Genomic DNA, 23402 nt, shown 5'->3' with positions numbered 1-23402 from the left:
GGCCACGAAGATGATCTTGACAGCTGCACTCCATATGTAGAAGGCAATATGGTATCACTGAGACCAGAGGAGGAATTGGAATAAGATTTTATAAAGAGCATAAGCCTTCATGCTTTGTGACAAAAGCCAGCCACTAGCAGCCTTGGAGCTAGGAGGAAACCCTGTGGTTTCGTTATGACGTAGTCTGTGTGGTTTCTTACACCTTCCTCTGTAGCATCTGCTACCGGTAACTGTTGGAGACAGCAGACTGGATGAGAAGGACCCCGGTCTTATTCTGGTATGGCAGCTCCTCTGTGCCTAAAGAGAGCTCACTGAATTTGGAATAAAAACAAGACGCGCTCTCTGGTGCTCAGAAATGGATCGATCCACTCACAAGTTCCTCCTTTTGCTTCCCCCTTTTTGCTTTTTTCTGTCTTTTCGTTTTCCTTTCTAAAATGCTCCACACTAGCATGGGATAAGTAGCAAGAGCGGCAGTGGCCCCTAGAATCCAGGCTGGACATTTCTGGGCTGGGCAGTTTGCCTTCCTGCCCGAGTGTTTCACAGCTTGGTGTGACTGGCATTTTCCTTTATTTTTTTTTTAAAGGAGCAAATCCACTTTCCCTATCTACAGGAAACAGGAGGGGAAAAAGACAGAAGAATTTGGCAGGTAGCCAAGGCCGGTCAGTGAAGTCAGTAGTAAGGAATTAAGAGTAAATTTAGTCACCAGTTCATCACGGCGCAAACCGAGTCTGCAGTGGGTTTTAACATCGGAGAAAAACTCTATAGTGCTTGTTTCCCACTTTAGAGCAACTTTGCTTTCCTAGATGCACATCCTGCGTGTGCAATAACCGCAGGAGTTTGTTGATCTGGAGAGGGGATAAAGCAGCGTATAAATGAGAAGAGAGGAGTGTATTCGAGTGCTATGGAGGGCAGTAACTGTTGCTGTGACTTTTAAAAGCCTTCAAGGGTAAGATTTAATGCTTCCTTTTGCCTTGTTTGTTTTTTCGGTCAGCTTCAGTTGTAGAAAGTTTGCATTTTTAGACATAGAAGCTTTTGTAAAGTCTGACCAAAATGCGTTGTTGGGGGGAGTTAATGACTAAATTGGCACAATTGCTGGGTGGAGCGAGTTGAACTCTGCATGCTTTTAAACACAGACTATTTGGGGAAACTCTTCTATTGTTTGAACTGTTTCACAGTGAGGAAAGTGCAGTTTGCTTTTCTTTCGGCAAAAATCTCTCTCCGCAGCTGTTAAGAAGTAATATGAAAACCATCGCTAGCTTGCTCAAATGTGTCCAGTGCAAATCAGTACTGCTTTCCAGATGTGTCAGTTTAGGGAGTATTTTATATGGAAGCTGATGGCTGATATTGGACATTACTTCAAACCGTGACAGATAACTGACTGAATCTCTTTTCCAGCAATTATCTTGGCACATTGTAGGGCTCAGAGTCTTTTCATATGGACACAGTTTTATGAGTTTCCTAGAATGACATTTTGATAAAAAAAATAGAACGATACAAAATGAACATAGTACACGTTCAGTGGATTAAAATTGGCTAACTGGCAAGTCTCAAAATATAATTATAGATGGGGAATCATCATCAAATGGATGCTTTTCTAGTAGTCTCTCTCAGGGATCGGTTCTTGGCCCTGTGCTATTTAACATTTTATCAAAAACTTGGAATAAAGCTTACAATTATTTCTGGTAAAGATTGCAGATGAGACAAAGATTGGGGAATGGTGAGTAATGAGGACAGGTCACTGATACAGAGCGATCTGGATCACTTGCTAAGCTGGGCGCAAGCAAACAATATGCATTTTAATACTTCCAAAGGTAAAGTTATACATTAGCAGGAAAGAAAGCAGCCCATACTTATGGGATGGGGGACTCTCTCCTAGGAAGCAGTGACTCTAAAAAGATTTGTGGGTCATGGTGGATAATCAGCTGAACATGAGCTTCAGGGCAACGCTGTGGCCTAAAGGGCTAACGTGATCCTGGGATGTATAAACAGAGGAATGTTGTCTGGGAGTAGAGATGTTACATTACCTTGTATTTGGCACTGGTGTAACCACTGCTGGAAGACTTTGCCCAGTTCTGGTGCCCACAATTGAAGAAGGTGGTTGTTTAATTGGAGAGAGTTCAGAGAAGACCCACAAGACTGAATAAAGGATTAGAAACAGTAACTTATTGTGATAGACTCAAGGAGCTCAATCTATTTATCTTAACAAAGAGAAGGTTAAGGGGTGACTTGATTTAGTCTATAGGTACCTGCATGGAGAACAGACATTTGATAAAGGGCTCTTCAGTCCAGCAGAGTAAGGTCTAACATAATCCAATGACTAGAAGCTGAAGCTAGACAAATTCTGACTGGAAATGTGTAACATTTTTAACAGGGGAGTCGTTAACCCAAAGAACAAATCTCCATCACTGACCATTTTAAAAACCAGATAGGATGTTTTTCTAAAAGCTCTGCTCTAGTTCCAACAGAAATTAATGGAGGACAGTCATGAGCCCGTGGGACACAGGAAGTCAGTGCCATGCAGGAGGTCAGACTGGATGATCACAAAGACTCCAAGGCCAGAAGGGACCAGTGAAAACCTTCAGCTTTGAAGAGCTCTTCAGAATGTGATCACTGAAGGGCTGACTCGGCTCAGAGCCTCAGCAGAGCTCTCTGGTTGCCCTATTTTTGATCCAAAAGAAAACCCATTGGGCTTCTAGGAAATATTTCAACTTGTCAATCGGTGCTACTAGAGTACAGGTTGGGTCACTACTTCCAGCAGGAGTCCCATTTGCAGAATTCATCACCTAGGTTTCCTAGAACTTATTCCAGGCTGAAACCAGTCAAACCCAGCCTCAGCCCAAGACAGCAAGGGAGGTCCAGTGGTTGGGTTGCTAGCCTGAGGCTCAGAAGGCCTGAGTTTAATTCTGTTTTGCCACAAGCTTCCTGCGTGACTGTAGGCAAGTCACTTTGTCTCTTGGTGCCTTAGTTCTCCATCTGCAAAATGGTAAGAACAGCACTGCCTTACGTCCGGGACGTTCCGTGAGGATATGTACATCAGAGTTGTGAGGTGCTCACACACTGCAATGAGGGGGACTAGACTGTTTTGTCTGAAGGCCAAAATTTTAAAATTTCAGTGCCCGGAGAGAGAGAACTGAATCCACCTTTACCTCTGGGCGCCAATATTAACAATTTGGCTGAACTATTTAGTACTTCACATCTCCAAAGGGAGCACTTTATATAAGCATTAACTATAGCAGCACCATTACAAAGTCAGCACTGCCCACCATTACCCTAGAGTGGTGTCTAGACAGCACAGGTTTCTTCTCTCCTAAACACAGGAAAGTGTGCAGTGTCTTGGAGACCACTGTGTGTGTGACACCTGCTGGTAAATGTTGTCTTTTTAATTGCAGCAACTATAGGCAAGTATTGTGCCCACTTAATAGGTGGGTAAACTAATTTGAAAAGAATTTAAAAAAATTAGTTGGGAATTTGCCTATTCTATTTCACTCCAAAAATTTCTTGCAAAATCTCAACAATCCTTCCCACTCCAGCTGATACTGATGGGAGTTCCAAGCTCAGGGCCTCTTCTCGTGGTGTGTAGCATTACTTCTCTCAGGTCAGTTGGCTGGCACATCCCACCAGCTGCCATGAACTTGCTCTGGCTCTCATTGGCTACACGCTTTGCCTGCTTTCAGCTCTCTAACTATTTATTGGTGAGCTAGTTAGTATTTTAATGGAAGGATATTTTTGTTCTAAAGTTTGGGAAGGTTTATAGATTCTTCATCAGATGGATGCAAATAAAACCATCCGATTACATGTCCCATTCACATGGAGAGACTCAACTGCTGTGGAGAGTGATCATGTGCACAAATGGCAAATGCTCTGTATTTCAAATATCACATGGCTATTTACAGTGTGAGGTGCTGGCCAAGACACCGACCGCACCCTCCATTCTGGACATCTGCCCTCTGATCATGAGAGTAGTGCAAAGTCTCCAGAGCTGATTGGACTCATTGCCACTTTTGACATGGAGAGAGCAGAAAGAACAGGAGTACTTGTGGCACCTTAAAGACTAACATTTGTTTGAACACAAGCTTTCGTGGGCTACTGCCCCCTTCATTAGATGCCTAGAATGGAACATATAGTAAGAAGATATATACACATACAGATGACATGAAAAGATGGAAGTTGCCATACCAACTCTAAGAGGCTAATTAATTAAGATGAGCTATTATCAGCAGGAGAGCAGAAGAGCCTTCTTCCACATCCAGTTTGCAGGAGACTCTCTCCTTCCTGAACGAGAAATTAGCCCCGGTGAGACATGCCTTTAGATTAGACTGTTATATCTCACGGTAACTGGGGTTGAAGATAAAAGGCAGCTTGCCTCTTAAGCAGCTAAGAACACTGAGAATACATTTACTCCTGAAAGAGTCTAGATCAACGTTTCCCAAATGTGGGGCTTTTCTTGCGGCTACAGCCTACTGGGCAGTGATGGAGGAGGGGCACAGCAGTGGCCCTTCCCCTGGGGCTGCCAGCAGGGGTTGGGCCCTGTCCCCCTCTGGAGCCACAAATGCCAGAAGAACAGGCAGCCACTTTCCCAGGCTATGGGGCTTCGGGCTCTGACCACAGGTCTTTGGGTTCTGGCCCCAGGTTTGCCACCCTCCCCCCGCCCCCTGCCTCCCTACCCACCTCTCCATCCAGGGCTTAATTAGTCCCCAGCTTGCCAGGGCCCTCCTGGGATGATTTAGTTGGGGATTGGTCCTGCTTTGAGCAGGGGGTTGGACTAGACACCTCCTGAGGTCCCTTCCAACTCTGATATTCTATGATTCTAGGGCTTAGTAAGTCTGTTGTGAAAAGCGATATTTGTACGTTTGTTAATCATTTTCACAGCCTCCCAGCTAGCTAACAAGTCTGCCATGACAAGTGATATTAACAAACTATAAATATCAGTTTTCACAGCAGCAGACCTACTAGCTTGCAAGTCTAAAAATAAAGCAACCAAAAAAGCAAAAGAAACCACAACAAAAAAGACACAGCACTTTCTTTTGTTTTTGTTCTGTTTAGATCCAGTAAAGAATTGAGGCGACTGTACATTATTTTTATTATTGAGTCTACAAAAAAACCCTACATGATTACAATGAAAATTACGATTTGAACATGGATATGTGCATATTTATTTGTTTTTCCCAAAGTTAATTAAATATTTTAGGAAAAATTGTCAGAGTGACCACCAATGAGAGTTGGTGGCCGCACTCTGAGTCCACAAAAAATTTTCTTGTGAGAACCTCAGGTCTAGATCCTGGCTCTCACCTTTAAGATTTTCAAAGGCTTGGACCTGGTTCACAGACACTCCCTCTCCCCACCAAGGCCACTGCTCTCGTGGATGCTGAAGCAATATCCACAGTGAGACAGGCAGAGGCAGCACCAATGGTCTTTGACTGTGGAACTCCTTTTTTCGGGGGGAGCTGAATGAGCCCCAGCTAGACTGTGCGCAGAATGCCATGCTAAAGCCTCTTTGCAGTAACAGGGGAAGAATTAATCCACTATTAAACAAAACCCACCACCCCTTAGGATGCAGACTGTGCTAAATCAGTGACTGAGCTTGGTATGGTGAGCAACAGAGCATCCTAAGTCTGTGTGTGATGCCGATGCTGTATGGAAGTTGGGAGGATGGAAGAAGTGTTAACTGCAGTGGAGTTTTTTTTTTACATTCCAGGCTTAATGAGTTACAGTTACTCAGGAGCAACTTTGCATTAGCATTTTGGGCAGAGAGGATCTGCCCAGAAAGTTTTGGATCCAGATCAAAGCTTCTCCAGGGATCTAGGGGATTTGTTTCTGTTTATCTCTAATTCCAGGAGCGGAGAGGAGACCAAATTAATTCTCGGCACAACTCCAGTGAAGCTACACCAGGGCGGCATTTGAGCCATATACATTTTATTCAGTTCTTAGCAGAGGGATAAAATATATCCAGTCTGATGTCCCTGTCCCCTCAGGTGTCTTCACTGCAGCACACGTAGGTTTGGATGGCTAACTGGTGGTAGAATTAATCTCGGATGAGAGCTGGCTTCTCCCTGTTGAAGTTACACGCACGTCCCCACCCACTGGAGATGGGTCAGGGTCTTTCACGTGGAATTTATTTCTGGAGGTTGTTTCAACCTGATGTCTGTATTTTGTTATTTACCAGTTTGTGTTATGAATTTGACATTATTTCTTGTATTAAATACTGTACTGGTTAGATTTCTCTGCAGTACAGAAAGCTGTATGGAAAACCTGAGCCAGGGCTGGATGTGGAGAATCTGGGGCAAGTGTTCTACATTTAGAAGCTTCTCTGAGGTCACCCTTTTAGAGTGTCCTTCATGAGCAGTTCTGGCATCAGGATACTGGGCTGGAAGGATGGGTGTATGTATCTCAAGGCCTTCGCTTCATGCGAGGCATCTGATCAGGGAGTGAGTCAACCTCAGAGTGGCAAAGCATATAGAGAGAATGGTACTTAATCAGAACTAACTGAATGCCAAGGCTTCTCCATATCAGGCTTGGCAGAAATTAATGCTGTGCTGGGATATGAGCTGCAGAACTCACTCAGAGACACTGAAATAGTACTAGGGTACGAAGGGTATTGGCTCATTCCTGTTGTCTACGTCAGCTCTTACTACAAATCAAAGAGAAACCCTGAACATGTGGAATGGGGTAGGGGGGCTGAAAATGAAGAAATGCATGAGAACTGATAGTAATCGACATTATCCTCTGGCCAAATATGCTGACCCTTGCAGCAAAGACACTGGTTGTCTGCGGCTTTGCGTTGGGACTCTGTATTTCAGTGACAGTCTGTGGCTTTGTTCTCAGTGGCTGTATTTTGAGGAATCATTTCCCACTAAAGCATGAGAGCTTGTTGGCGTTGCCTCGTTGCTGTTATCCAGAAAACTGTTTTAATAACAACCTGGGGAGTACCTCAACCTTCCCCGGCTGGCCCTGTTAGCCAGGTAATGCTCAATTCCTCACAACAATCATGGCAAAATCCATCAAGCACACAGGAACGGAGACTCGTCGGAGTGTGGGAGGGGGCTTTGGGCTGGAGAAGGGGGTTGGAGAGTATGGTGGGGTGGACTCTGAGCAACACTTACTTCAGGTGGTTCCTGGAAGTGGCCAGCATGTCCCTGGGGCCCATAGGTGGAGATGTGGCCAGGTGGTTCTGCACACTGCCCCCATCCACAGGCACCACCCCTGCAGCTCCCATTGGCTGCAGTTTCTGGCCAATGCGAGCTGTGGAGCCAGCGCTCAGGACGGAGGTGGCACGCGGAGCCTCCCTGGCCACCACTGTGCCTAGGGGCCACAGGGACATGCCGGCCGCTACCAGGAGCCACATGGAGCCAGGGCAGGCAGGGAACCTGACTTAGCTCTGTTGTGCCTTTTAATGGCCCGGTCAATGGTGAAGACTGGCAACCCTAGCTGTCACTGTGAGTGCTAGCCTCAGGCCATACCTGTGCACCCCAAGGCAATGTCTGAGAGTATGGGTGGCATGAGGTAGGAAGGTGCTTTGCACCCTGTCTCCCCCCTGACCTATTCCCTGTGCAGGATCAGAACCGAGCGGCTCCAAATGTCCCAGTCAAGTAACCTGGGTTTATGCAGGTTGACTGGGAAACCTGAGATGACTGTGTAATTAAAAATCACCATGGGAAGAACTGCAGCCATTGGTCGTATTGTTTAGGAATTGAACCTCTTCCATTTGAAGGCTGCAGATCTTTATTTTTTGTGTGGCAGGAATCCTCATTGTAAATAATCTTCTCTTCTCTTCCCCAGAAGTTCCATGGAATTGCACTGAAAGAAACTCTTGGGATGCCGCTCTCTGGATTCAAGTTTGGAAAGAAGAAATTGAAAGGTAAGGCAGAGCCAGGCAGATCCTCGCGTCTGTGGCAATCCACAGACTGTACACACAGTATCCAGTCTTTGACTCCTACATCAATCCTTGGGAGCACATCTGACATCTGTGGAGTTGGCCAGGGTGTCTAGGTACAGCCACATTCTGTTTACTTGCCCAGCACCGGGATCGCCCCCAGAGAGGTGCTGTAAACTGAGTCCTAGTGAACAAGATAATGTTGAAACAGAACTGTGAAGCTTGAACTATATCCCGGGAATGGCTGGGTTTGGAAAATCTTGGGCTTGTCTCCTTTTGCACACAGCCCTGTGGCACTGCAGCTCCAACAGCTGACAAAACATGCTGCTGGCAAATGAAGGTGAAGGCTTGATTGCAGCCTTTTGATGATGATGTGGAATTAATGGCAATGACCCAGGTACTCCTCCCTGCTAGGAGGCAGGGAGAGGATCAGAGAGAGTGACATGGGGAGGCAGCAATCTGAAAGCTACAAAGCAGAGGAGTGCTAACTGCAGCAGACTCTCCAGGGTTTCCAAGTCAGAGCCTGGGACGAGAGGGAATGGAGCTAGGAAGCAGCCAGTCTGCCCAACATGATCTTCTCAAGACCCCATGGAGTTTCCATTGGAAATCCATGCAGAAATGGATGCTGCTTGGAGCAGCATGAACTTCCATTTGCATCTGCAACTACTGTTGTGGCTGGGGAATAGCAGCAGGGAGGCCAATGGCAGCTCTTCTGAGAGAGGACTGGCATCAGCTAAGCAATGCTGCAGTGGAGATTGGCTCCTTACATAAAGGCCCTGGGATCCAGAGACTTTGCCTGCTGACTTTTGGGCTCTGAGGGCGAAGAGGCCCTGTTCTCTTTAGGTCCACGAGGCTACAAATCACTCTCTGGCAGGAGCTTGGACAGTCTGGTCCCTTGTAGTGTCCTGTGGCCTTTTCTTCTTTCCCACAAGTGTTTTAGTGGGAGCAGAGGATGGGAACCACCAACAGGCTTTTTAAATTAAGAAGTGTGTAAGGAAGAACCTGAGGGGGAAATCAAAATGCCTTGGCCGTGTTCAGAAGTAAGTCACATGAGTGTCACTTGCACCTTCTGTCAGACCCTTGGCCAGGGTCATTGCACCAACTTCGACCCCCTGACATGTAACTTCCCCACTTTGCACACCTCCTTCCAGCTCGGCCCACTGAGTCTAAGGGAATCCACCTCACATACTGAGGCAGGTCAGAGAGGAGAGCAGCAGCAAAGGTATGAGAATGTGTTAAGTTCACACATCTTGCGGCCAGGTCTATACTATAAACATACATTGTTATAACTGCTTCGCTCTGGGGTGTGAAAAATCCACCTCCCTAAGCGACGCCGTGGTACTGACCTAACCCCTGGTATAGACAGGGCTACGCCAATGGGAGGGCTTCTCACATCGACAGAGCCACTACCTCGTGGGGAGGTGGATTCACTACGCTGATAGGAGATGCTCTCCTGTCGACATAATAGCATATTCACTGAAGTGCTGCAGCGGCGCTAGGGCAGCTGTGCCACTGCAGCATTTGAAATATAGACCTGCTTTCGATGTGTGCTACTCTCACTCAGGTGCCTTTAGTCTTGATTAGACTGAGCTCTTTACATCAGGCATAATGTTTCCTCATTCCACACCATAGATACTAGATGGATACCTCGCTCTCTGTCACGAGGTTGTGTTGAGAGAGATCGGAGACATTTTCCCTTGCCTTTCCAGGGGTACTGTTTGTTTCTCTCTGTCCAAAGGGGTATAAGAATATAAGAACGGCCATACTGGGCCAGACCAATGATCCATCTAGCACAGTATCCGTCTGCCAACAATGGCCAGTACTAGATGCTTCAGAGGGAGTGAACTGAGCAGAGTAATTATTGACTGATTAATCCTCTGTCATCCAGTCCCAGCTTCTGGCAGTGTGAGGTTCAGGGGCATCTAGAGCATGGAGTTGTTCCTCTGACCATCTTGGTTAATAGCCATTGATGGAACCTGTCCTCCAGGAACTTTTTGTACTCATTTATGCTTTTGGCCTTCACAACATCCCTTGGCAATGAATTCTAGTGGTTCACTGTGCATTGTGTGAAGAATAACTTTCTTATGTTTGTTTTAAAACTACTGCTTATTAATTTAATTGAGTGACTACTGGTTTGTAAAAGCAGCAGACAGTCCTGTGGCACCTTATAGACTAACAGATATATCAGAGCATGAGCTTTCGTGGGTGTATATCCACTTTGTCGGATGCATATGGGTATTCACTCATGAAAGCTCATGCTCCGATACGTCTGTTAGTCTATAAGGTGCCACAGGACTCTGCTGCTTTTACAGATCCAGACTAACACGGCTACCCCTCTGATACTGGTTTGTGTGTTATGTGAATGGGTAAATAACACTTACTTTCTCCACAACAGTCATGATTTTATAGGCCTCTGTCCTATACCCCCCATAGTCACCTCTTTTCTAAACTGAACAGTCCCAGACTTTTTAATCTTTCTTCATTTGGAAGTTGTTCCATACCCCTAATCATTTTTGCTGTCTCTTTCTGTATTTTTTCTCTTTTCTGAGATGCGGCAACTGGAACTGCATGCAGTATTCAGGGTGTGGGCGTAGCATGGATTTATATAGTGTCACTATGATATTTTCTGTCTTATTATCTATCCCTTTTCTAACCATTCCTAACATTCTGTTAGGCTTTTTAACTGTTGCTACACATGGAACAGATGTTTTCAGAGAACTAACCATGATGCCTTCAAGATCTTTCTTGAGTTGTAACAGATAATTTAGACGCCATCATTTTGTTTGTACAGTTGGAATTATGCTTTTCAAAGTGCATTACTTTTCACTCATCAACACTGAATTTCATCTGTCATTTTATTGCCATCACCGAGATCGCTTTTTAACACTTCACGTATGATTTGAATGTAACTTGAATAATTTTATATTGTTTGTAAATTTTACCAGCTCACTGTTTTACTCCTTTTTCCAGATCATTTATGAATATGTTGAACAGCTCTGGTCCCAGTACAGATCCTTGGACTACCTCATTATTTACCCCTCTCTACTGTGAAAACTGACTATTTACTCCTATCCTTTGTTTCCTGTCTTTTAACCAGTTACTGATCCATGAGAGGACCTTCCCTCTTAGCTCATGACAGCTTCCTTTGCTTAAGAGCCTTTGGTGAGGGATCTTGTCAAAGGTTTTCTCAAAGTCCAAGTACACTATATCCACTGGATCACCCTTGTCCGCATACTTGTTGACTCCCTCAAAGAACTCAGATTGCTGAGGCATGATTTCCCTTTGCAGAAGCTATGTTGATTTTTCCCCAACAAATGTGTTCATCTATGACTCCGATCATTCTGTTCTTTACTACTGAAGTGAGGCTTACCGGCCTGTAGTTTCCAGGATTTGCCTCTGGAGGCATCTTTAAAAACCAGTGTTACATTAGCTATCCACCAGTCATCCGGTACAGAGGCTGGTTAAAGAATATATGTATACCAGTTAGTCCTTCTGAAATTTCATATGAGTTCCTCTGATACCATCTGGGCCTGGTGACTTATTACTGTTTAATTTATCAATTTGTTCCAAAATCTCCTCTAATGACACTTCAGTCTGGGATGCATCCAATGAAGTGGGTATTCACCCATGAAAGCTCATGCTCCAATATGTCTGTTAGTCTATAAGGTGCCACAGGACTCTGTGCTGCTTTTACAGATCCAGACTAACACGGTGACCCCTCTGATACCTTCCGTCTGGGAGAGTTCCTCAGATCTGTCACCTAAAAAGAAGAGCTCAAGTGTGGGAATCTCCCTCACACCCTCTGCAGTGAAGACCGATGCAAAGAATTCTGTTAGCTTCTCCGCAACAGCGTTGACTTCCTTGAGTGCTCCTTTAGTACCTCCATCATCCAGACGTACTTAAAAATGCTGTTAGTTTTGGTGTCTTTTGCTAGTTGCTCTTCAAATTATTTTTTGGCCTGCCTGATTACACTTTTACACTTGACTTGCCAGAGTTTATGTTCCTTTCTATTTTCCTCAATAGGATTTGACTTCCAATTTTCAACAGATTTTTTTTTTGCCTCTAATAGCCTCTCTCACTCTGTTGTTTTGCCATGGTGGCATTTCTTGGTCGTCATAATATTTTTTTTATTTGGGGTATACATTTAGTGTGAGTCTCTATTATGGTGTATTTAAAGTTTCCATGTAGCTTGCAGCATTTCACTCTTGTGACTGTTCCTTTTAATTTCCATTTAAGTAGCCTCCTCATTTTTGTGTAGTTCCCCTTTTTGAAGTTAAGTGTTACTGCGATGGGTTTCTTTGGTATCCCTCACTTCCCAAGAATGTTAAATTTATTATGTTATTGTTGCTATAACCAAGTGGTTCAGCTATAATCACTTCTTGGATCAGATCCGGTGCTCCATTTAGGACTAAATCAACAATTGCCCCTTCTGTTATGGGTTCCAGGACTGGCTGCTCCAAGAAGCTGTCATTAATGATGTCTAGAAATTTGACCTCTCTATCCTGTCCTGAGGTGACATGTTCCCAGTCAATATGGGGATAGCTGAAATCCCCCATTATTATTGAGTTTTCTAGTCTTGTAGCCTCAAACTAGAATAGTTCGAGTGTGGGAATCTCCCTCACATCCTCTGCAGAGAAGACCAATGCAAAGAATTCTGTCAGCTTCTCCTCAACAGCCTTGTCTTCCTTGAGTGCTCCTTTTTTCTCTTTGGTGTAGATGCAAATATTATTCCCAAATTTAGGCCTTACGTTACAGAAGAAGTTTAACAGCTTCCTGAAAGTTAATGTGTAACTCTTAAGAATGAATGGGATTAGTTCCTTTACAGCTTCCTGTTTTGATTCCTGCTCAGTTCAGCCCAGCGATTCTCACCAAATTTATGGGAAATAAAGAGTGAAACTAAAACTTTCAAGAGAATGAAGCATGTTTACTTTTACCCCCAAACAATCTATGTTAAAGGTTATTGCTGGGGCTAGCAGAAAACTCCATCCGCCACCTCCCACTTCAAATGTGTCCCCCCCTCCCCCAACCCATTAGCTGGTCAGAAGGTAAGGGACCTTCTGGTCAGGAATGAATTCTTTGTGACTCACCAATGAAGTTTTTGAGCCTCTTGTTGCTGGAAATTGACAATAAGAGAGCCCCTGGTCAGAGCTTGGAGACCGGTTTTCATCCTGCTTGAATAATGGCTTCATAAGTAGAAAACCTAATATTTAAACAGAGCATTTACTTTTTAAGCAGTATGGATCTGATTCCCCCTTTGCTATCACCAGTGTAACACCACTGAAGTCAATGAACATAGGATATAGGTATACTGGATTAGAACAGGCTTGGGGGTCCCTCCAGTCCAGGGTGCTGTCTCCAAGCAGGGCCAACACTAGCTGGTTGAGAGGAAGGTGCAAGTAACCCCATAATAGACATATATGGGATAATCTGCCCCCATGAAGGTTTCATCCTAATCCTTCAGAGTTAGAGAGTGGCTTTTAGCCATGAAGTATGATGTCTGATATCCCTTCCAAAGAGTGCATGAGCTTTTATATTGTTTGTAACCATATACCTGTTCAGTCCCTCTTTGAATCTTGCTAAAGTATTGACCTCAGAGCCATCGTGTGACAATGAAGAGTTACCCCAGATTACACAACTGTAAAGGAGAATGGAATTTAATCCTAACATTCAAATCCTGCAGCTCTGAAGCTGACAAACCTCCCCTGATGTCATTGGGAGTGTAAGCTGTGGGCCATAGGATTTCGTCAGAAAGCTGTAGAATTAGTGAACCAGAATGTCAAAGGAGGAAGGAGACTTTTTCAAAGAGTCTCTCACTTGGACTCTTGTCATAAATGGTGTCTGTTCTCAGCAAGGGGACTGCTTCAGATGGTACAGTGGTGTAATTGGATTCATCCCGTTAGGATGAAAACCATTTCATGGTTTCTTCCTTGTGAAACGTGTACCTTGCCTTATGAGCTATTGCCTAAGCAAACTGAGTGGAGTTTTCTTTACATGTCACTGCAGTCCTGCTAAATGGTAACTAGATGAGAGACTGAAGCAAATGCTCTGAATGAGAATTTGTACTTTGGGGTTATTTATACAAACAAGAGGAAGGATGTATGTGTACATGGTTTAAAACTAACCTTTATAACACATGATCTTTACATTTGATACTGTTTCAAACAGTTGGCACAGAAAGCTTTGGGGAGAATATATTGCTGGGTGGCTGGCGCTTGACAACGCTGATAGAGGTGGAGCAGCAAGATGCAATGCTTAGTTAGAAACCAACCAGCAGTGCTACAATGGAAGGCAAATGCAGAGCTTTTCTGATCTGCAGCCAACCATACTTCAGAGGGGTGGGGATCCCGAACTCTCACAGAGAATGGAAGAAAACAATGGTGAAGTCATGGTCTCTGTGACACCAGTGTAAATCTGGACTGACTGTACTGATACCCAGAGAGTTATTCCAGAGTTAATGATGTAAATGAGAAGAGAATTGGGCCTTGATTAATCAATGTCAGGGAAATAAGTGTAATACTCCCCATATGTGCTAAGCACAAGTTGTGTTACAGGGAATACTTCGTAGCTGACTCTTGGGACACTGATCATTCCTACAGGGTTAGTCATCTTGTGTGTGACCAATGTCTTATAGATCGTCTTGTGGTCACTAGCAGACACTGCCTTGGAAGAAGGTGAGGCAGGAACAACTTACTCGCCAGGGCAGCCCTCTGTCTGAGCTGCCTGTCTCAGCCAGGACCCAGCAGGCATGAACTGGCACATATGGAGACAGCTGGTGGAAGGGGAAAGTCTGTAGCCCAAAACCCCATGTCTGAACATAGAGCCAACTCTGAAGAGGTAGGCAGGGTGCTTGAGGTGCCTGCTGGTTCTCAGAGCAGAGCAGGGCTGGGCTCGGGAGGTGGGAGAAAAAGGAAAAGAGGGACCAGGGCAGGGAGAGAGCTGGCCCCGTTGCTGGGGAAGAGCGACGTTAACTCAGCCTTTGTCCTTCCTGACCAAGGACAGGGTAGGCCCACTGCTCAGTGAGGAGGGAGAAACAGTAACAGGAAACTTGGAAATGGCAGAGATGCTCAATGACTTCTTTGTTTCGGTCTTCACTGAGAAGTCTGAAGGAATGTCTAACATAGTGAATGCTTATGGGAAGGGGGTAGGTTTAATGAAATTATACAATATAATAAATAGAGCAAGTTAAAACATCACCTTAGAAAAGTTAGTGTGCCTGCAAGTCACCAGGGCCTGAGAAATGCATCTGAGTTACTCAAGGAGTTAATAAGGAGGGTATCTGAGCTTCTAGCTATTAATCTTTGGAACTGGTGAGATAAGCTTCAATGGAAGACTGATGAGATTCAGATAGACTGGATAAAGGGCAAATACAGTGCCCATTCTATCAAGGGAAATAAAAACAGGAAAACTACACACCATTAGTTTGAACTTCTGTGCCAGGAAGACAATGGATGCACTAGTAATAAGACATCATCTGCTAAACACTTGGAAGGTGGTAAGGTGATAGGGGGAAAGCCAGCATGGATTTGATAAAGAACAAATCGTGTCAAAGCCAGATAACTGACACTTCTTTGATAGGATAACGAGCCTGTGATAAGGAGAGAATCGGTGGATGTGGTAAATAACCGCTAGCTAGTAAGCGCACGAACGGTCTCGCATATTCCTTACGATAAAGTAGGCAAATACAATTTAGATTGGCGCTTTCAACAGGTGGGTGCAATAATGGCTGGATACATCGTACTCTGAGAGTAGCATTTATCTAAATGGCGCCTCCTCCTGCTGGAAGGTTATACGCACAGTGGGGTCACAGGGGTCTGTTTTGGGACCAGCTCTGTTCATACTTGCATCACGACTAGATGTTTGGCAACGAAAGTTAGCTTATTAGTTGGCGGACGATACAACTGGAGGATTGCAACTGCTTTGGAGGACAGGGTCAAAATCAAGAATGATTCTGGGACAAATTGAGAATGCTGAGGTAAACCGATAAATTCATGAAAGACAATCAAAGATGCTCTCCGCTTGAGGAAGGAAACAATCAGTTGCATCCTACATCGGAATGGGAAGAGACTGCTAGGAGGAGTATGGGCAAAGGGGACTAGGGTCATAGTGGAACCACAGAAGCTAAATATGAGTCAACAGTGTGAACTGTTGCAAAAACAAGCAAGGTAATTCTGGGATGCATTACAGGTGTGTTGTGCACAAGACACAAGTTATCTTTGAGCCGCTCTCACGTCTCTGCGCTGGTTAGCTCAGCTGGGTTGTGTATTTGGGAATCCGGATTTCAAAAAGTGGAGAAATGGAGAGGGCAGAGAAAGCACAGAATGAAAGGTTTGAGAAGATAGAAGAAGGATAAAGAACTGGGTTTATTTTAGTTTGGAAAAGAGAGTGAGGGACATGATACAAGTTTCAGGTTATCTTTTTAAAAGGGTGTCATCAGGCAGAGGGAGAAAACTGTTCACGCTAGCTCTAATATAGAAAGAAGCAATGGCGAAACGCAGCAAGGTGAATTTAGGTGGACATTAGGGAAGTTCCTAACTGTCAGGGTAGTTAAACACTGGAATAAATTGCCTAGGGAGGTTGTGGAATCTCCATCTCTGGAGATATTTAAGAGTAGGTTAGATAAATGTCTATCAGGGATGGTCTAGCCAGTATTTGGTCCTGCCATGAGGGCAGGGGACTGGACTCGATGACCTCTTGAGGTCCCTTCCAGTCCTAGAGTCTATGAATCTATGAATCATCATAAAGCCCCGAGGGTGAGTGTTTTCTGCCTTAATGTTCTCTGGGTTATTGGCAGGCAGGCATGTGGCCCACTGACTGGTCCACGGCACAGTGAGTGGGGTTCTGACCTCCCTACCCGTGAGAGGAGAACGTGCCAGTCTCCACCCCCCTCTGGGAGCTCTGGTGACAGGGCCCTGGAAAAGAACAGAATAGGGCTGGTACCCACATCGTGTCCCATGGTGAGAGGGGCCCTCATCCCTCCTGCCCCCGGGCTTGGAAATATCTGGTGACAGTCAGTGAGTCTTGCCCTGGCTTCTAAAGTGTTTCTATGGCCACAGGACACTGGAGCTGAAAGCTGGGGTGCTGCTGCCTTCTCTTTGTTTAGCTGAAGTCAGAGCTGTGTTTCTGTTTCACTGGAGAGCCTAGCTAGATTCTAGGTACGGAGCGTGCAAAGCAAAGGCATCCATTTGGAGTCATTTCTTCTCCTCCAGTCATCTCTCTATGCTGGTGAGGATAATAGAAACATTTGCTTTTAAAGAGGGCAGGGCCTAATATTGCACTTTATCTTCAGGTTAAATATTGACTGATCCCAAGAAGGAAATAATTCCAAGTCACCTTGCAGGTCAAGAGTTTAGAATTTGGAGCCTACAAGCCTGCTGTATAGAAAGAGATGATGTTTGTACGTCATGTACTTAGATACTACGTCAGTTCATATTAGCAGAATTTCCTGTTGCATTAGTGCCCTGCATTGGAATGTCTTCAGTGTTTTACCCACGTTTGCAAATTCTCATTATGATCTGATGTTTGTTTAATGCTGGTGCTGGACTTGATTCTGTACCAGGCACAAATCAGGCAGCCTGTGCCCTAAGCAGATCACATTTTACAATATTTCTCTTTTTATTGACTTCCTGGAGAGGAGAGAGAAATCTAGTTCCCTCTAAGGACTCTTTTGCTTTCATTAATTATGGGATACAGTAGGGATGCGGAACTAGGAGGTAGGAAAGGAAACCAGACGTTTCAGGGGGATCTTGTTCTAGGATTTTTTTAAATTTAAATCCCTGACATTTGGTACAAGCTGGTTCATTCCAAAGGTACCACACGTGATCAAGCCCCAGGTCTTGATCATCGCTGGGAGGGGTGCTTCTGCAGCATTCAGAGAGCAGACACTCCAGCAGAGGCTAGCAAAACTACCTGTTATGGAATTTTAACAAGGCACACTCAAGAATCCCCTCCCTCATGCTCACTGTCCTTACGTCTCCTTTCTTCCATCGTGTCCACAAAAAGGGAGTTGTCACGAATCATACAAAATCCTGCAGTGTTTGGCAGGCAGCTGTGCACGTGCCTGCTCCAAACAGCCCATGATTTTATTGCTGTGACCAGTCCCCTCCCAACTGACTGTTACTCCCACCCATTGCATCACGGCACACTTGCAGTGTCAGCCTTTCAGGGCAGGCGCTGGCTATCTCTCGGCTGTGTAACGCACCCAGCAGGTGTTGAAGCAATATATGAACGCCCCATCACAGAGCGAAGGGTGGACTTGTGGGTAAGGTGTTGGACTGAGACTCTGGACATCTGGGTTCAGTCCTGGCTCTGCCACAGACTGCCTGTGTGAGGTCATGTGACCACTTTGTACCTCAGCTTCCTGGCTGTAAACTGGGCACAAACAATCCTTCCTGCCATGCTTATCTGCTCTATACTTGGCCTGTGAGCTCTTTGGGGCAGGGGACTCTCTAACCATGGGTTCGTGCAGTGATCTCTACAGGTGCTGCCATAGTACAGATAATACATCCCAATTGTACCATTGGCATCAGAGCTGCCCTTTGTTCCTCCCCAACAGGCCCTGAGATGCTATCGTTGGCTGGGACACCTGCCAACCCAGCAAACATGTAACCTGGTTTCTTTGGGCCTTGTGGCTGGTACAGAATGGGGAGATTCATCCGAGGGTGTAACCTGGGGTCACTACTGTTGCACTAAGGGGGAATTTTGCACATTGGTTTGTTGTAATAACCTCTCCAAAGGTGATAACTCAGGTTTCTCTCATCTCCTAAGAATGTGGCTATTCAATGATTAATCTTCTCCCCTGGAGCTGCCCTCTGGCTGCTGTCCTGAATGGTCTCCTTGTTTCAGGGATGATGCTAACAATTAGTAACTGGCCAAGGCTCATCTCCCTACGGCAATAATTAACATCTCATCAACAATCTGAACGAAGGGTTGTGATATTCCTACCCCGGTAACATGGTAGTGTACTCTGGGAGTTGGATTAGTCGGCTGCAGTGCCGCATCTCTCTCAGCGTGAACAGAACCAGCAGCTTACGAGGCGCCCAAAGAATGTGACTGTCTGCAGAGGGGTGGGGTGAGTCGGGGGGCCAGATGTCAGTGTTTCTTTTGAGGTTTCATCACACTATTCTCATGTAATCCAAACACCTTCCATATCTCAATGAATTAATAATGCTTGGTGCTTATTTTAGTATTGTTCAGACACGTCTCCAATGGCATGCTGGGCCCTTTTCTACCTACCTGTCCTTACAGACCCAGGCTGCAGAGGCAGGAGCCATCTTTGTGGATGGAGCATGTCCACTGCTCCTTGGCAGCGTGGCTCCAGGAGTTGTGTTGCAACTGTCTGTCCTCTGGAGGCCATTCATTCACAGCTCAGTATGGGGGATGGGCACACAGGAAGGATGCGTGTAGAGAGGCCAGTCTCCATCCTGCCCCAACCACCCATGGGGTATTCCTGCAGGGCTGGGGGTGGGGGGCTGTGCCGTGCAGCTTGCCCCTCTCACCCATGCATTGGCACTGAGATCCCCCCTGCACGCAGATTGCAGGAGACAATCCAGCTCCCTGGCATGAGTGGCTGCAGCTAGGGTTCCAGAGGATGGTTTGTCAGGCAGGTGGAGCACAGTTTTCTTGCACAGAGTCTGTGTTGTCTCTGTTCTGCTGTCAGGCTCAGTGGCTGCATCACTCTTAGGGCTGAGATGGGTCTTTCTTCATGCATCCAGCCTTAATTTGTGTAAAACTTGGCAAAACCATTCAGTTCCCCACTCCCCAGCAGGCACAGAAACTAATATCCACAAATTCCACCCATTGGCCTGTTTTAAGGCACTGCTATCTGCGCTTTCATTTATAACCCAGACAAATTTCCACGGTCCTCAGCCAGCTCTCGAATGTAACCTTTCATAAGACTTTTCCATGCAACTGCCCTGTGTTCAGAAGACTGGATGGACAATTCTATTTATAGCTGCTTTTTGGCATGAATTTAATGTTATTCACTCCAGATGTTGTTCTGTGGCTTAGCTCCTAAATCTCTCCGCCTGAAAAAGCAGCCACTTTCCCAGAGACTCGGTTGCTGTGGTTAGACCAGGGCCTGGGCACTGGGCCACAGTTACATGTGATTAGTTTCCAGTGAATGAAATGCTAGGGAGGATTGTTTGTCATTGTTTTGAGCAGCAGCGACGTGGTAACCTGAAGCACAGACACCAGCACTGACTTTTCATTCTTTCTTTGCAGTGACTCCAGTCATCTGGAGTACTGTGTCCAGTTTTGGGCTCCACACTACAAGAAGGATGTGGAAAAACTGGAAAAAGTCCAGTGGAGGGCAACAAAAATGATTAGGGGGCTGGAGCACATGGCTTATGAGGAGAGGCTGAGGAAACTGGGATTGTTTAGTCTGCAGACGAGAAGAATGAGGGGGGATTCAGTAACAGCTTTCAACTACCTGAAAGGGGGTTCCAAAGAGGATGGATCTAGACTGTTCTCAGTGGTAGCAGATGAAGAAAAAGGAAGTATGTTTCAAGTTGCAGTGGGGAGATTTCAGGTGGATATTAAGGAAAAAACTTTTTCCCTAGGAGGTGGTGAAGCATGGAGATGGGTTACCTAGGGAGGTGGTGGAATCTCCATCCTCAGAGTTTTTAATACCCAGCTTGACAGAGCCCTGGCTGGGATGATTTAGTTGGGGATTGGTCCTGTTTTGAGGAGGGGGTTGGACTAGATATCTCCTGAGGTCCCTTCCAATCCTGATATTCTATGATTCTATGATTGCTGTTCCTATGAGCAGAAAGTTGGTTATGAGTCGCTTAGAGATGACAGGCGTTCCCAGCACAAAAAACCTCCCATCGGATGAGGCTTTAGCCCTCCCACAGGATTCCAGAATTAACATCTGCATGATAAGCAGAGCTTAGACCTGTAGCCAGTTATTCCAAGTGGTGGGTTCCAGGTATAATTGGGGGAATGGGATGGTCCCTTTGTGGCCCCCTCCTGGAGGCCCTGCACTCCTACTGCAACCTGCCCAGGAAAGGAGGCGTAGAGAGGCCTGATGGAAGCAGCCGGTAAGAGGTCAGAAGGCTCAGATAAAAGGATTTGCATGGCCTTAGAATTAGAATGTCATTTCTGGCTGGGATCTGATGGGCAGCATGTGGCAAGGCATGGTGGCGGCTCTCCTGTCCAGCCATAGGATTTGACTGCATTTGCTTAAGCTAGGGAAGAGAGACCCTGAGAACTTCAACCTTAAGGGGTGAAGACAAAGGGGTCATCTGGGAGAGACATGCCAAACCTGCGAGGGAAAAACCGCAGAAATTGGGCTTGTTTTCGGCTTAATTGGCTTGTGAGTTGCTTGTTGGCTAATTTGTGGCTCTTGTAGCTTGTTGCTTGTTTAGCTTGTATCTTGTTGCTTTTTTATTTTTTTTTATCAGCTCCAGGCAAGCAGGGGAGAGAGTCAGGGTGCACAGCAGGCCCACCATAGTCCCAGACTGCACGCCGAAGGATCTAATCACATAGAGTGTTGGGGTTCTTAGGGATTGTTTCGAAATTGGACTAGCTTGATTTTTGGCTTATGGTGAAAGTTGGGTGCTTATTTACCATGTGAAAGTTGGCAGCTGTGATCTGGGAAGAGGCCCCGGGAACTAGCAGCCACTAATTGCAGTGAGCAGTACGTGGCTGCCGTGGATAGGGTCCCTGGGTTGGAACCCGTATAGTAGGCACTCCCAGGTTCCTTCCCGGCCAAAGTGGTGTAAACCATGAGTAAGGAACAAGACTCGTCGGGGAGCCCAAGCAAAGGACTGAATTTGCAGGGCCCAGAGCCAGGGCCGACGATCCTGGTGAGGGTAGGCAGACAGGTTTGTTGGACTTCTTGCTACTGTGGAAGGAGTTCATTTTGATTGTGTGACTAAGCCGGAGGAGTGAGCCACTCAAGATCTGCCAAGCGTGGTTGACTGACTATGGGGTGCCAGGAGTGGGAAAAGGCCTGAATATGACATGCAGCCACTGGAGACACTCAAGAGGAGAGTGGACCCCCTCCCCCTGTTTCAGGGATTCAGTTGAGTTCTTTATAGCATTCATCGAGGAGGTTTCAGTGGCCCCTATTCCATACTGTGCAAGGGAAAGTGGACTTGTTAAAGTAAAAGGTTGTAATTTGCTGTGTGAATTGGTGGTAGCTGCTCTCTATAGGCAGTGACAAGTCTGGAACTCCCAAGGGAGGAATTTGAGGAAATGTGGAAGATGTTCCTTACTCTGTAAAACAATGTGCAGTGCCAGTTCAGGAGCATCTGTTCAGCCTGGAAAGGTCATTGCTGGGAGTGGAACAGCTAGTTTGCGGTAGGAGCCACACCTCTTGGGCAAAAGATAACACACAACTTCTAGCTCTTTAGCCTTGTCCTTACCTCCTCGAGAGTCATTGTGATATGGTTACTAACAGACCACATTGGCTTGTGGAACACAATAGCAGATAACACACTGACTGGGGTGCATTGCTGCCCTGTGCTGGTAAAATATGACCTGTTCACCTGGGTGTCATAGGCACTACACAGCTAATGGAGATTCTCTCTTTGCTCAAGTGGGAGAGGCCTGTGCTTTCGGATGGAATGGTGGAGATGGGTGAGGTGCCTGTTTGTCTTTTAACTGTTGCAATTGTGCCTGCAATGTCTGCACCCCTTCACTCCAGCCTTGCAAGTATTTCCAGCAGAGACCATAATGGTTTGGGCTGTTTCCAAAAGTGGCCTTTGATTTTGGCTGCCTTTGTTTTGGGAAGCAACATCTTGGGGTCCCAAAAACAGAGATCTCTGTTCAACTTTGGCCTGTAGAAATAGCCATGATGAGCAGTGTTAAAGTTCCTATGGCAACCCAGGACGCTTTCAGTCTGCTTTGGGCCCAGACTGAGCAGTCGGTGCTGTGCCAGGAGGAGAGGGGGGTAGACTCAGCTGTCCGTCCAGTCTGAGGTTCAGGCGGCCACTGCCTTTGTTTCCAGGGCAGGTTTACTAAGCCCTGCTGTTTTCTATTCCTACCTCACACCAAGGAAAGCTCGACCCAAATAACAACTGTTCCCAGCTTCTGGCACGCTCTTCTAGTGAGCTTCTGCCTGATGAATGGTTTCAGAGTGGGTGCCGTGTTAATATGTGTCAGCAAAAACAACGAGAAGTCCTTGTGGCACCTTAGAGACTAACACATTTATTTGGTCATAAGCTTTCATGGGCTAGAACCCACTTCATCAGATGCGTGGAGTGAAAAATACAGTAAGCAGTATAAATATCACAGCACATGAAAAGATGGGAGCTGCCTTACCAAGTGGGGGGTCAGTGCTAACGAGTCAATTCAATTAAGGAGGAAGTGGCCTATTCTTAACAGTTGACAAGAAGGGGTGAATACCAAGGGAGCGAAAGCAGCAAAGAATCCTGTGGCATCTGATAGACTAACAGACATTTTGGAGCATGAGTTTTCGTGGGTGAATACCCACTTCGTCAGATGCATGTAGTGGAAATTTCCAGGGGCAGGTATATATATGCAAGCAAGCTAGAGATAACGAGGTTAGTTCAATCAGGGAGGATGAGGC

General features: G+C 45.9%; 1 protein-coding gene across 3 annotated transcripts in view; it reads left to right on the top strand.

Annotated features, from left to right (window-relative positions):
• Positions 1-292: 292 nt before the first annotated feature.
• The window catches only part of LOC116820472 (phospholipid-transporting ATPase ID-like), a 119415-nt gene continuing 96305 nt past the window's right edge, over positions 293-23402 (top strand). For all 3 annotated transcript variants that reach the window (XM_032772957.2, XM_032772960.2, XM_032772959.2), the window contains exons 1-2: positions 293-946; positions 7777-7855. In XM_032772957.2, the coding sequence (XP_032628848.1) occupies positions 7813-7855 (43 nt within the window). In that variant the 5' untranslated portion in view covers positions 293-946; positions 7777-7812. The remainder of the gene's footprint in view (positions 947-7776; positions 7856-23402) is intronic.

This window comes from Chelonoidis abingdonii, chromosome 6 (genome assembly GCF_003597395.2).
Source record: "Chelonoidis abingdonii isolate Lonesome George chromosome 6, CheloAbing_2.0, whole genome shotgun sequence".
In the NCBI taxonomy this organism is placed as follows: Eukaryota; Metazoa; Chordata; order Testudines; family Testudinidae; genus Chelonoidis; species Chelonoidis abingdonii.
The sequence above is the reverse complement of the archived record's forward strand: the minus strand, read 5'-3'. Positions and strand labels throughout refer to the sequence as shown.